General features: G+C 42.5%; 1 protein-coding gene across 5 annotated transcripts; it reads right to left on the reverse strand.

Annotated features, from left to right (window-relative positions):
- Positions 1–4,289: 4,289 nt before the first annotated feature.
- On the reverse strand, positions 4,290–8,486 carry SVBP (small vasohibin binding protein). 5 transcript variants are annotated; one of them, XM_051987937.1, is made up of 3 exons: positions 8,318–8,486; positions 7,274–7,399; positions 4,290–4,534 (listed from the first exon to the last, which is right to left on the reverse strand). In XM_051987937.1, the coding sequence occupies exons 2-3, from the start codon at positions 7,385–7,387 to the stop codon at positions 4,448–4,450; spliced, it is 201 nt and encodes a 66-aa protein (XP_051843897.1). In that variant the 5' UTR covers positions 7,388–7,399; positions 8,318–8,486; the 3' UTR covers positions 4,290–4,447. The 5 variants fall into 5 exon arrangements, with proteins under 5 accessions (XP_051843897.1, XP_051843895.1, XP_051843893.1 ...); XM_051987935.1 differs by having other exon boundaries at positions 8,250–8,484; XM_051987933.1 differs by having other exon boundaries at positions 8,277–8,466.
- Positions 8,487–13,067: the final 4,581 nt, after the last annotated feature.

The raw sequence follows: 13,067 nt of genomic DNA on the forward strand, positions 1-13,067 counted from the left end.
GAATATGGGGCTTGATATGGCTCAGAGGTTAAGACTGATAGCTTAACGTTGCTCTAGGTGCAGGTTATCATTCCAGTTGTGTCTCACTCTGTGAACCCACTGAGGTTTTCTTGACAGAGATACTGGAGTGGTTTGCCATTTCCCTCTCCAGCTTATTTTACCAATGAGAAAACTCAACTGCATTAAGTGACCAGCCCAAAGTCACACAGCTAATGTCTGAGGCCAGATTTAAACTCGGGAAGATGTCTTCCTGACTTTAGAAGCTCTATCTACCATACCTCGTAGCCAAACTTTAATATAGAGATAGTTTAAACATTTTCCAGGCTGGACAGATCTAGACCTCGCTGTGATGTGACTTCTAGAAGTAAGGATGTTCTTAGATTAGGGGATTCTTAAGCTTAAGGTTCTTAAGATCAGGGTCTCTGAACTCATTTTTAAAATATTTTGATTACTACATTACAATATAATTGGTTTCCTTTGTGATCCTATGTACTTTACCTTATTCTGAGGAGACCCTGGTTTCATCAAATGGTGCCCTAGAATCCATGACAGAAGAAGAACCTAATTCTAGGTACTAGATGGATTCTACAGGCTCTGCACAAACCAATTCACATTATTGATGCTAAAAGTTGCTAATTCTAATGTGTAATGCTTCCTGGGACACTTAAATAAAACACGTCTATACTTCAGATATCCACAGAAAACAGACAGGAGATTTGCAGGCAGACAGGCTTTCCCAGCACTTTTCAGGCTTTACGGAACACGTGGCTACCTAGTTCACCTAAAGTATTGAGATGTGATGTCTCCCTGGGCCTTCTCTGAGGGAAAACATCTCTGTAGCAGGGTATATCGTTTGTTTTAGAGCTCTGTGTAGAAGGCAAAGGGCCCAGTGGTAAATGTCCAAGAAAAGATAGTTGCACATGTTCCCTCTTGCTTATAGCCCCATCTCCAAGCTTCCCCAGGGAATGTGGTGCTATCCAATTTCTCTCCCACTGGCCTGGTTTATGAGGGCACAGAGCTGGGGACATCAATTCTGCTTTTCTGACAGGGACCCTAACCCTGGCCAACCAGCAAAGTTTCGACTAAAAGCAAGCCCATCCCCAATGCTACAAACTTCATTCAAAACATGATGGGGGCAACCTCCTTCCTGAGGCAAATTCTTTAACTCCTGAGACCTAGCTCTCCAAGGGTTATTGCCTGTCCTAGAGGGGACATTGGTTTTAGGGGAGAGAAAAGTATGCTTTTGGGCAGATAATCCTATATGATAATCGTATCATAGGGATCCTTTTCATGTACCAGGAACTACCCATAGGCCACAAACTACTCCTTCACAGCCTGTCCTGACAATGGACTTTCCCTAGAACAACACTTCCATCCTCAGAATAAAATTCTAGAGTCCAGGTTTTTAAGGTGATTTTTATCTTGGGTGAGTGAAAATCTACAGTTTAAATAAAATGAAGCTATTGCACTGTGAGACTGAAATCCACTCTGGGCCAAGAGTGACTAATACCAAGATCTCACTGAATTAGGCAGTAGAAGCAAGGCAACTTACCTTCTCTGCACCATCACTGTCCATGACAGCTCTTCTCTTGGTCCCAGGACCTTGCAGTCCAATCCCATCCTTCCCATCCATTCTTTCCCATTTTACCACTCCTATGCTGGCATTGGCAATCACGTGCTCATTCTTATTGCTGGCTCCTGTGTGTCCAGAGTTGAGAAGGCAGCGCCCCTTACACGAAAATTCCATTACTCCCACCAGGATCTCCCTCCTGTCTATGCTGCCAAGAGCTCCCATTTGCCTTCCCCATTCATTATGGACTAGACAGTGAGCTTTAGATTAAAGGTCTAAGCTTACCATCATAAAACTCTCTTTACTTAATCTTTAGACTCCTAAATAGTAGAGCAGACCTGGTGGTCAATCACAGGAGTTCGTGTATTCATGGGCCTTGGTGCTGGTCTTCCCAGCCACTCCTCCCTCCTAGCCCTTTCCTTCCAGGTTTGTTGGGATTTCATGGAGAGTATAGTTCATAATTCAATCCTTAAGTAATTTTGAACCTTTTAGGAAATTAAAATGAAAAAGCTGGGGAGGTAGGGGGTAGTAGACTGTGGAAGTGGTAGCCAGGTGAGTCTTAGTCCCTGTAGGCTTGCGTTTTTTTCTTTCAGGTGTTCTGGTGTTCACTCTCTCTGACTCCTTTCTACCACTTGGTTTGAGCTACCTCTTATAGCTTCTTTCCAACTACTACATGGGGCAGTGTAACTTCCCCAGCACCAAAAACTTGTTTACCAAACACTTCCTTTGCTTTCAGTGAAGAAGCCAATGTGTTCCATCATGCTGCACCCAATCTTCAATAAAACTTTTTCAAATGATTTAGGTGAGCCTGAATATGGGATCACAAATCAGAGTAAAGGACTTTTAAGATTTTTGCCATTTGTCAGGATTCTCTAATTCTCCCTTACCACTTTAGAGAAATACTAATCTGGATTTTAATAATTTCCTTTACTTATGTGAGAGGGCTATACTGGAAAATGAACACTGGTGATTTAAATGCCTTGGAAAGGTATGACAAGCCAGTTGTTTTAAAGTCCCACTTCCTCTCCCACCACAATCATTACAGCTGTGATTCTGTCTTATTTGGTGCTTCTTCCTGGTTGCCATGTAGAGAAGAGAGGTAAAAAAGACATGGTCAGTCCAGAAATAGTTGAATGGCTTATGAGCCTGCCACTACGTTAGTGTTTAGAAGGCTTCATTCATGTTATTTAAAAATGCCAAATCTCAGGGACATTAAACAAGATAATTGCCACATGACTCACTGCTCGGTACCCCGGAAGAAGGAGTCCCTGGATGAGTAGAGAAGGTTCTGCCCCACATGCAGAGGTCTAACTCTTTCTGTTTTAGAGCAGCAACTTCTAACAGCAAAAAGATGCACTAGTTCCCAGCTCATCACGGGTACAAGCCAGGCCATGGAAGAGATGCTAACAAAGATAATCTCCAACTTACCAATGGATTTTGCTTCATGGTTCAACAAGTCGGCTTTTCACAACTTGGCACATTCCCCATAAAAGTAATGTTGCATTCCTAAGAGATCCTATAAAAGCCTATTCCATCTATAATAATCTGAATTATAAAATATAACAGAAGCTATCATTTATAACATTATTTCTATGTGGAAAATTTATTCCAAGTTCCAATTTGCAAATGCTAGATCACATCTCCTCCGGGCACAACCTTGGCAGAAAGGAATGGAGCTGAGACTTTCCCATTATTCCTTGCCACCTTCTCTCAGAGCTGCAAAGGTAAGACTGGGGCATAGAGGAAGTAGGTAATAGGTAACAGGACATCCCAAAACATGTTCTAGTGATTTTATTGAGAAGTTGAGCCTTGTTAGTCTGGACTCCTTGGAGGACACTAGAATCTTCCACACATTTCCATCCTGTTTATCTCAGGGTGACTTTTTTTCTTATCTAAATTCTCACAAACCATTTCTATAACAGACTAGCCCTTGTTCCGACATCTTGAAAAAGGACCCCAATATCAGAAAATAGATAAACCTGAGGTAATAAACCTAGAAAGGTGTAGGTAGAAATAATTTCTGTTACACTTGTTAGAAACAAATGAGAGTAGGAGAGATTAAACTGACTGTCCCAAAAACTTTGGATAGGTGGCTAGCTGATTCTTGAGAGGCCAATCAGGATCCTCCCCTCACTGTTTAATTTCTAGGGCTGCTGCCACTGCTCCCAAATGGCATTTTTAAAAACCCACACTCCTTTTGTGGCCAATCTGTTAGGTGTCCATTTGTGAGGGTAAAAGAAGAAATCTGGCTTTGAGGTTTACAATCAGGATTCACACAAATCTGGGCCAATGACCCAGATATTTAAATTCATTCAGCAGCATTCTCATCACCCCCAAAAACCTAACAGCTGGAAATAGCTGCAGATAATGAACAACAATAGTAGCAATGGATAGGGCTGGAGGCAAGAGGAAAGTTTCATCAACAGATTATGTTCTTTCTAGGATACTGAATACTCTAGGTTTTCTTTGCTCATGTCAATATTTTTTACCCACTGAAACTTCAGCCTCGATGATTTGGCCATCCAAGCTAAGGCTTAGACAAGCAGGCCTTGAATTTGTAGTTTATTTTCTTGGAAAAGAAAAAAAAAGTCCCACGACAAATTCTGACTTTCTTCCCCACTCCCCACTCCCAGTTCAAACAATTGAAATTGGGAGGAAAAAAAAGTTCAGAAAAATGATGCTAACCTGAGGAAGACAGAGATAGGTGAAGAAGCAGTCATAGAAAGTAGCAAATTCAGATTTATCCAACTTTAAAAAGTACATAAATCTTTGTCTTTACATTTGTATGGCCCAAAGTGAGCCACCTCGGAAGAACTGGTTACAAAGGTAATGACCCAAGCCTCAGGGGCCCCACCTGGTCTTAATGATGGGGAGAGCTCATTCTCTTGGAGGCTGCATCTGCTTACAGAACTCATCAAATTGCTGCTGCTCCAGCTCCGTCATTACTCTGTTGAGAGCATAAATCTGAAGGGAAGAGAAAGATGGCAGAGAAAAAGTAAGGTAATCAGTGTGATATCGGGAAGGGCTTTGTGAAATGGCCTCTTTACAAATAAGCCTGGAAGATAAAAACTTCCCAGCTGTGACAAAAGGGAAAAAGGTGAAATCACTTTTTAGGTGAGAACACAGTGCAGATGGACATTTGTAAGGTAGGGGCTACTGATGATATTCTCGATTTACACATGAAGAGCCTAAGGCTTGGAACAAGGAGGTTCCCACTGTTCAGTACAGGTCAGAGATTCTATAGGTAGGAATCACAGGCAAGGAGATAAAGAAAGGATCAGCAATTACACTGGAAAAGAACATGCAGAAAGTGAAGGCTGACCTTGTACCAAAACTGGCAACAGTGGTTAAAAATAACATAATTGAATGTGGAGGGAGGAGGGGAGGACAAGGGCAAAAGGCAGAACTGTTATATTTTGAGAGAATCTGGCAACATACGAAGATTTATAAAACTGATTCTATCTTATGACCCAACAATTGCAGTGGAACCATTAGGATCATAGTCTAAAGATGTTATTTAAAGGAAAAAAAGACTATTTATGCAAACACATTCAAAACAGTTGTATTTATAATAAGAGTGAAAACTGGAAATATATGATTCCTGGGGAAAGGCTGAATAAACTAGCCTGATACAACATGCTCGCTGAACCATAGGATTATTAATAAAAAGAAAGCAAAATTGGCTCACAGCAACTATAACTATATAAAAATAACAGCAAGAAAATCTGATCAGTATAGATAAAAATAGATGGAGAAACTGAACAAATAAAATGCTATTTGATATTATTAAAGTATCTCTTTTCCTTTGAAGCAAACTTGTGTTAAGAGTTTGCAGATCATTCTTTAAGGTTGTTTATGAAAATTATTTTAAAAATACTTTGATGTACAATAATAACAAAAAGCTGTTACGCATCTAGATTTCTCTTTCTCCTATGACCTAAATTTGGTAACCTCCTGGTATGTCTCTAATATTTGTTAATCCTATTAGTTCCCAGAACATCAAATTTCTGGTTATAGGTCATATGGTCACTGGCCAGAGGTGATTCCCAAAAGGCAAAGTGTTTATGTCCAACAAAAGTCAGTGACTTTAAAAGGCCAACAATTTGTGAACAGGTGAAGAAATCATATTTTACAAATGTAATGGAATATTATTTTGTTGCCCAAAATAACAAAAGGGCTAATTTCAGAGAAACCTAATTAGATTTGTGTGAACTGATGCTTGGTGAAGTGAGTAGAACAAGAACAATGTATAAAATTATTCTAAAGAAAAACAACTTTAAAAGATCTCAGCATGGGACCACTATGTGGGGCAGTGGATAGAGCACCATCCCTGAAGTCAGGAGGACCCGAGTTCAAATCAGATCTCAGACATTTAACACTCTCTAGTTGTATGACCCCGGGCAAGTCACTTAATCCCAATTGTTTCAGCAATAAAAACCAAACAAAAAGATCTCTGCAGTCCAATCCATGCCACACAATCACTGGTCATTCCAGTAGAGGGGTGACAAGTTCACAAAATATCTCTGATATAAAGCAGACTGTGATAAAGGTACATGAAGGATCCATGTATTGATTCAACATTAACTATTTTTACAAACCTTTATGAAGTTCTTACTGTAAGGACTGATGGTGGCCCCTGCTCTAGGTAATCTAGCCAAACCCATGGCTATTCCAGAGGAGAGGAACCTTCCCATTCCAGTGTCTGGGTTATGAGTACTAAGGAAGGGCTGCATTGTTGGTGTAGTGGCAGGCTCTGGAGTCACTGAAAAGTCCCATCTTTGAGGGCTGTGGTTGGAGTGCTAACCTCCCAGCATCAAAAATGGAAAAGGGAAGAAATGTGTGGGCAGAAGCCCAAGTTCCTGCTAATGGCTTCAGCCTGGGCCCTTAGGTGGAAATAGAGGGCTGAAGTAGACACAGTCTCTGACCCAGCATCTGATCTGCACGGAGCAGGGCTGGAAGCCTTTCCTTCCTGGGTCCAGGATAAAAAATAATGAAGAGCTTGTTGATAGTGGAATCTATATGGTGTGTCTATAGTAACTCAGTGGAGGACCTATTCTCCAGGGCAGTGGGCTCCCCCAGGGAGGGGGCTTCCATAGCCAGAAGCTGAATTAGAGCTTGGAGTTGGGACACTCATCTTCCTAAACTGCTTCCATGGGGCAGTCTCTGGGTAAGACTAGAGTGATAGTAGGCAGAACAAAAAGGAAGGGGGTGGGGAAAAAAGAGAAATGGAGAAAGCAATCAGGGATTTTAAAAGGAAAGGGAGCCTTCCAGTATGAGATGGAGGAGTTTGCAGGACTCTAGAATTCATGAAAGGGAATTATATGTAAAAGGGCTAGAAAAGTCACCAAAGGCTTGAGGGTTGACCCTAGAGCTAACAAGCTGGGAGCCCCAGAAATTTACTGAGCAGGGGAGTAAAACTGAGGCCTGCTCTTCAGGAAAAGCCTTTGGGCCACAGCGTGGAAGGTGTGCTAAAGAGAAGCGTGTGGCAGGGAAACCAAGGAGGAGTCGCCAGAACAGGCGACGGGAGGAGAGCGCGGCGTCTCCAGTCTCCGACTCTTCTTCGGGAGTTCAAAAGCTCCTGGGCTGGTCACTTCACCCTGTTTGCCTCAGTCTCCTCATCTGTAAAAGGAGCTGAGAACCAAACGGCCGAGCGAAAAGGCCCGGATGGGGCAGCGCAACCACCCAAGAATAGTGGCGGCTCACCTCGGCCCTCTGTCTCTGCTTCAGTTCCTGCTGAGCTGATCTCTGCCTGGCTTTCTCTATTCGGTTCACAGTCTCCTTCACTTTGGGTTTTTCTTTCCGACCAGAGGACTCCATGCCTTATCTTTTCTGCAATTCAAGCACAGAGCTGATCCAGGCAGAGCTTTTTATTGGGGGGTGGGGAGCCTCTGCGGCAGACCCCCGACCCCATCCCCCCCGAACCTGGCAAATTATCCAGAGACTGGGAACTAGAAAGGCCACTGGGGACATCAGCCAGTCCGCATCTGACAGACAACTCGGGAGGGGCTGCTCTGGGTCTCTCAGATAAAGAGCACACCCCGCATTTCCGAGCCCGATCCTCCCGATTCAAATCCGGCATCTCCTCCGCGCTCGTCTCCGAGGCAGGTTCAGGCCACACCTGCCGGCTTCTACTCCGAGGCACCCACATCCCTGGCACCTCTCCTGGGGTTCAATCACCCCCGCCCCAGCTGTCCTCTTCTCCCCCCACGTTATCCCACAGCCCACCTCCGCCCACGCGCGCCCTCCTCCTCCCTTCCAGCTGTTCTCTTCTTTCTCCCCTCCCCCGAGGGCGGCTCTGCTCCCAATTCTATCCCCACCTCCCGCAGTAATATCCCCAGCCCCTTCCCCCCACCACGAGTGGCAGTTCTTTCAACCAATCCTCCCTCCCCCCGCGGCTATTCTCTCTTTCCACTCCCCGCCCCCCGCTGCTACGGCTGTTCTCTCTTCCCTCCCTCTCCCCGCGGGTACATCTTCCCTCCCCCGACCCCCCAATCTCCCCGGCCTCCAGACAGGGCTAGGGACCACGGTCCTCCAGCTCTTTGTCCAGGTCTAGCGGGTTTCGGCTATGGCCACACCGCTGGGCGAAAACTATGCCTTCCATCCCGACTCCAGCTCCCGCCGCAGGGCTCTCCCCCTCCACTACAATCCAGGGTCACAAGCTCTCCCCGCCCTTCCTTACCCAGGCCGCCCCCGGGGCAACTCCTACCTCCCTCCCTGGGCAAAATGTTGAGGAGAGGGGCGGGGCACCTGATCCGATCGCGAATTCGGAATTCGATTCCTTCCCCTCGCCTAGAGAAGAAAGAAGCGAACAAGGGGTGTGGGGGAGGGGAAGAAGCTTGCACGCGCGGTCCGGGAGCTGGCGGGGGGAGGGGCCGGGAGCGCGCGCGCACGGCCGCGCGGAAGGAGAGAAGCATGCGCCCTGAGCTATTGAGGGGAGGATCGCGGGGCAGTCTTTGAAAGGCTCTTGTGGAAGCCTTGGAGGAAACCCTGGGAGAGGGAGCAGTACTTGAGGGCCACCTGGAGGAGGGGAAGAATCAAGCCAATAATCCCAGACTCGGAGCCGGAAAAGACTCCTCTTTCCCTCTTTCTCTCTCCCTCTTCCCTCCTCCTCCTCCCCACCCCCCACCCCCGGGTCTTCCACCCTCGGCTCTCCCTGCCCAGGAAGCCTAGCCTTGTGTCGGACAAGCCCTTGTCCAGTTTTGTTTAAAGATGTATGGGTCCCTTCCAGCTCTAAATCTCCAATCCTCCCTGTGAAGCCCCTTCATTCCGCTTTGGGAAAACTCTTCATCGTTAGGAACTCTTTTTTTAGAGACCAAATCCACCTTTCTGAGACTTTTTTTTTTTAATCCATTGCTTCTTTTTCTGCTTTCTGGGCCCAAGCAATTCGGTAAGAATACTTCCTACGAGCCATAGACTAGGGATACAACGTCCTGCCCCTCGAGGACCTCGATGTACTATTGGGAAAGCAGCAGATCATCTCTTCCCCATCCAAGCAATTCAGCATCAGAAGGCAGCTATCGTGTTTTAATTTCTCCAGGCTAAATGCCAAACGTTTCCTGTTCCTTCAGTCAATCCTATAATTTTCAGGTTTTTCCTCATCCTGGTCACCAAACAACCTTAGCCCAGATCTTTAAAACTGCAGTTTCCTTCTTCTTGAAACGATTCCATGTACTCATCCCAATTCAAAGCTGGGTTCTTCCCCCTCCCCCCCACACTCTTCTCTATCTTCCCTTCCTCCTCCCTTCTCTAAGAGAGGAACTGGATATTTCTTTTTAATACTTTTTTTTTGCATTTTTTAATTGATTTTTTAAAAATTTCAGAACATAAGCATGGATAATTTTTCAACGCTGACCCTTGCAAAACCTTGTGTTCCAATTTTCCCCCTCCCCGCCTCCCCTAGAGAGCAAGTAATCCAATATATGTTAAACATGGTAAAAAAAAAATATGCTAAATCAATAGAGGCACACATATTTATACAATTATCTTGCTGCACAAGAAAAATCAGATAAAAAAGGAAAAAGAAAGAAAGAAAAAATTCAAGCAAACCACAACAAAAAAAGAGAAAATTTTGTGTTGTAATCCACCCTCAGTTCCCACAGTTCTCTCTCTGAGTGTAGATGGCTCTCATCATCATAAGGTCATTGGAACTGGCCTGTCTTTCAATACTTCTGATGCTACTTTTGTGCACACTACCAGTCCTGGCTTACTTGAAAGGGTCTCTCTATTCAAGGAATTACTCCCCACTATACCCACAAATCCAAATTTGGCTCAGCCCACTCTTATTACTTACTCCTTTTTTGCTTACTGCTCCTTTTTTGGCCCCTAGCTGAAATTCAATCTACCCTTAGCTTTTGATAATGAGCCTTTCTCCCCATTTGGACATACTCAAAAAACAAAACAAAAAACAAAAAATTTCCCTGTCTTGCTTCTGTCTCCACACTTCCATTTACCAAGATACCAAGATTATTCTCATTTTCTAAAGAAGTGAACTGGAGAGCAATTTAAAAAACAACTGGAATGCAGGAGTCATTAACAGTGAAAAATGTGATTTCACAGATGTGGACATTTTAATTCAACAATGCAGACCACAGCTATTAGTGTATAATAACTTTACAAATAGTTTTATTGGATGTCATAATGAGTGGGGGAAAAAAGGAGTAATCCTTTGATTGTAATATTGGGAAATGAGCCTAGCTCAAGTTGGCTAACCTGTTCTTTATAGGACAAGCACAAAATTGAGCCAGATTTAAAGCCTTTTCAGGTTAGTAGAGACCACTAAAGCTCATATTTCACTAACATAGCATCAATTTATAAAATGGAGCGAAACTTCTATAACATGAACCAAAATCTCTTGAATTGTTATTTAGCTGAAGAAGGAAAAGATGCTGAAGTATGTGTGCTGAAGTAGAAAGCTTCATGGAGCTGAAGGAAAGATAGAAATTGGATTAACACTTATCAACAGCTTCCCTTATTGCTTCCATTGATTTGTTCACCATGCCTAGCATTCTTTTCTTTCATATGTCTACCTCCTAGCTTTCCTGGTTTCCTTCAAGTCCCTGACAAAATCCCATCAAGAAACCTTTCCTGATTTGCATCCTAGTGCCTTCCCTCTGAGATTATTGCAATTTATCCTGTCTGTATATCTTGTTTGTTATTTGCATGTTGTTTTTCCCACTAAATTGTAAGTTTCTCTAGAGCAGGCACTGTTTTTGCTTTTCTTTGTATCCCAAGTGTCATGCATATTATAAGCCCTTGATATATTTCCATTGCTCAGAATAAAGTAGTTTTAATACATTATGATAGCATGAGTTCTATCAGTCAAGCCTGCAAAGCTATTGCAATACTGATCTCTTGATTTTGAATAAGATTGGAGAATTTGGCTAGGTGGAGACCCAATCCAAATACAGGCTGGCAGAATGCCTCTCTAGGCTTAATGATTTACAAAGGCATATTGTATCCTGTCTTAGGCACTGAGCTAAAATGAAATAAAAAGACAGGTAAAGTTTTTTGTTTGGAAAAATGCCTACTTTCTAGAAGGGGGAATTTGGGGATCCACTTGGAAAATAGCCTGAATTTGGCCTTAGTAAAGAATAGGAACTTATATTTAGCCAGAAGGATTTCTAAATCAATATTCTGGAGTGGCAATCTCAGTACCATGTGGTGGTTTGGTAGGAAAGAAAAATCCATTTTAGCACTGAAAAGTGAAGCAAACTTTGGAAAATTTTAGAGAAAAATTGAAAGGGAATAGTGATTACAGGAAGCCTAGAAATTCATACTAAGGAACATGACACTAGAATCCAACAAAACAAAATAGCTTACCAACAAATAAAATCAGACTGACACACAGCCTGGCACACTGGAAAAATAAGATTAAAAAAAATCATACCTGCACAAGTTGATAAAATTAATTTTCTGAATTTAGTTTTGTTCAAGTAAGGGACCTACTCAGTAACAGTCACCGTTGTTGTTGCTGGGATTAAAAATCCAAAGATAAAATAAAAATGGACCCTGCATTCAAAGAAGTTTTAATTCTATTAAACTTCCAAAGCTTTAGCCTGTGAGATCCTGGAAGATAGAGACTGTTTTACCTTTCTTTTGTATCTGCAGTGCTTGTAACATAACACAACACATAATAGGTGCTTACTAAATGCTAGTTGATTGACTAAAGATCATAAGGAGAAGCAGCATCATATAATGGATAGAGCATGGGATACGGAATCAAATGACTTTGTTCACTGTTACTTATCTTCTACTTCTGTGATTTTAGGTAAGTGTTTAATTTTTCAAGGTCTTCATACATAAAACATAAATTGGATTCAATGGCTATAAGTTTCCTTTCAGTTCTAAATCCTATGATTCTATAAACCTATCAATGAATACTCCATGAAATTTTGTCTGAAGTGGCTAGCCTACCAAGTCTGCTCCTCTCCATGTTAATGAAATACAAAGTTGATCTGAGAAATAACAAACCAACGAAAACCAAATGGTTTTTGCATTCTTCATATGTTGTCTGTAATTGTCCTTCATTTCATTTATTTTATATCACATTAACAAGCATTCATTAACCATCTATCATGTACCAGCTATTGATGCTAGGAGATACAAACTAAGGCAAAACACAGTCCTTGCTCTCAAGGAGTTCACAGTCTAATGGGGGACACAACCTATCAACAATTATGTACAAATAAACTATAGATGGAATAAGTTGGAGATAATCTCTGAAGGAATATACTGGTATTAAGAGAACCTGGAAAAGGTTCTTGGAAGAAAGGTTCTTGGAAGAAATCCCAAAGGGCCCAAGATGGAGCTGAAGCATGCAGCAAGATTTTAATAAATGTGGAAAGAGAAAAGGGAAGGATATATTTATCAGAGTAGAAAAGAGAGACCATCACAGATAGAATGACTAGCATGTATATGGTTTGGGAGTAGAAATGTGTTTTTCAAGAGTGTAAACAGGTTTGTTTGGCAGAGAGCAATAACCAACATGTAGATAGAGGTGAGGGTCATTTAGTTAATAGATTTGACCATTGGTGACTGCCAGGAAAGTCGATCATTAGTTTTGAATTGAAAAGGAATTAGCAACAATTTGCAGATGCTGCACAAGGGATGTGGTATAATGAAGAATGAATGTATAATTACCATTTGAAAATGTGGGACTATTTTAATCAAGGGGTTCTTTGATTATAGTTCCCTCCCTTAGAGTTATTCTGAAAATTCCCTTATTATATAGGGAGCTTCTTAGCCCTATTTCAGGGATGGGGAACCTTTTGTTCTGTGAAGAGCCATTTATATATCTAAATTATCAGCTTATACAACTCACGCAGTCAAAGGTTGTTCTACCTAGTTTCTACTTACCTTTCAGCTCTTCATTACCTTCCGTTGATTATACAAATTATTTCACAGGCCTTATTTGGCACTCAAAACCCTGCCCTATTGCTCTATCAGCAACAGACAGGCAGGGTGTGGTTTGTTTTTATGGGGACTGTTAGTGATGGAG

Source organism: Antechinus flavipes, chromosome 3 (assembly GCF_016432865.1).
Source record: "Antechinus flavipes isolate AdamAnt ecotype Samford, QLD, Australia chromosome 3, AdamAnt_v2, whole genome shotgun sequence".
NCBI lineage: Eukaryota > Metazoa > Chordata > Mammalia > Dasyuromorphia > Dasyuridae > Antechinus > Antechinus flavipes.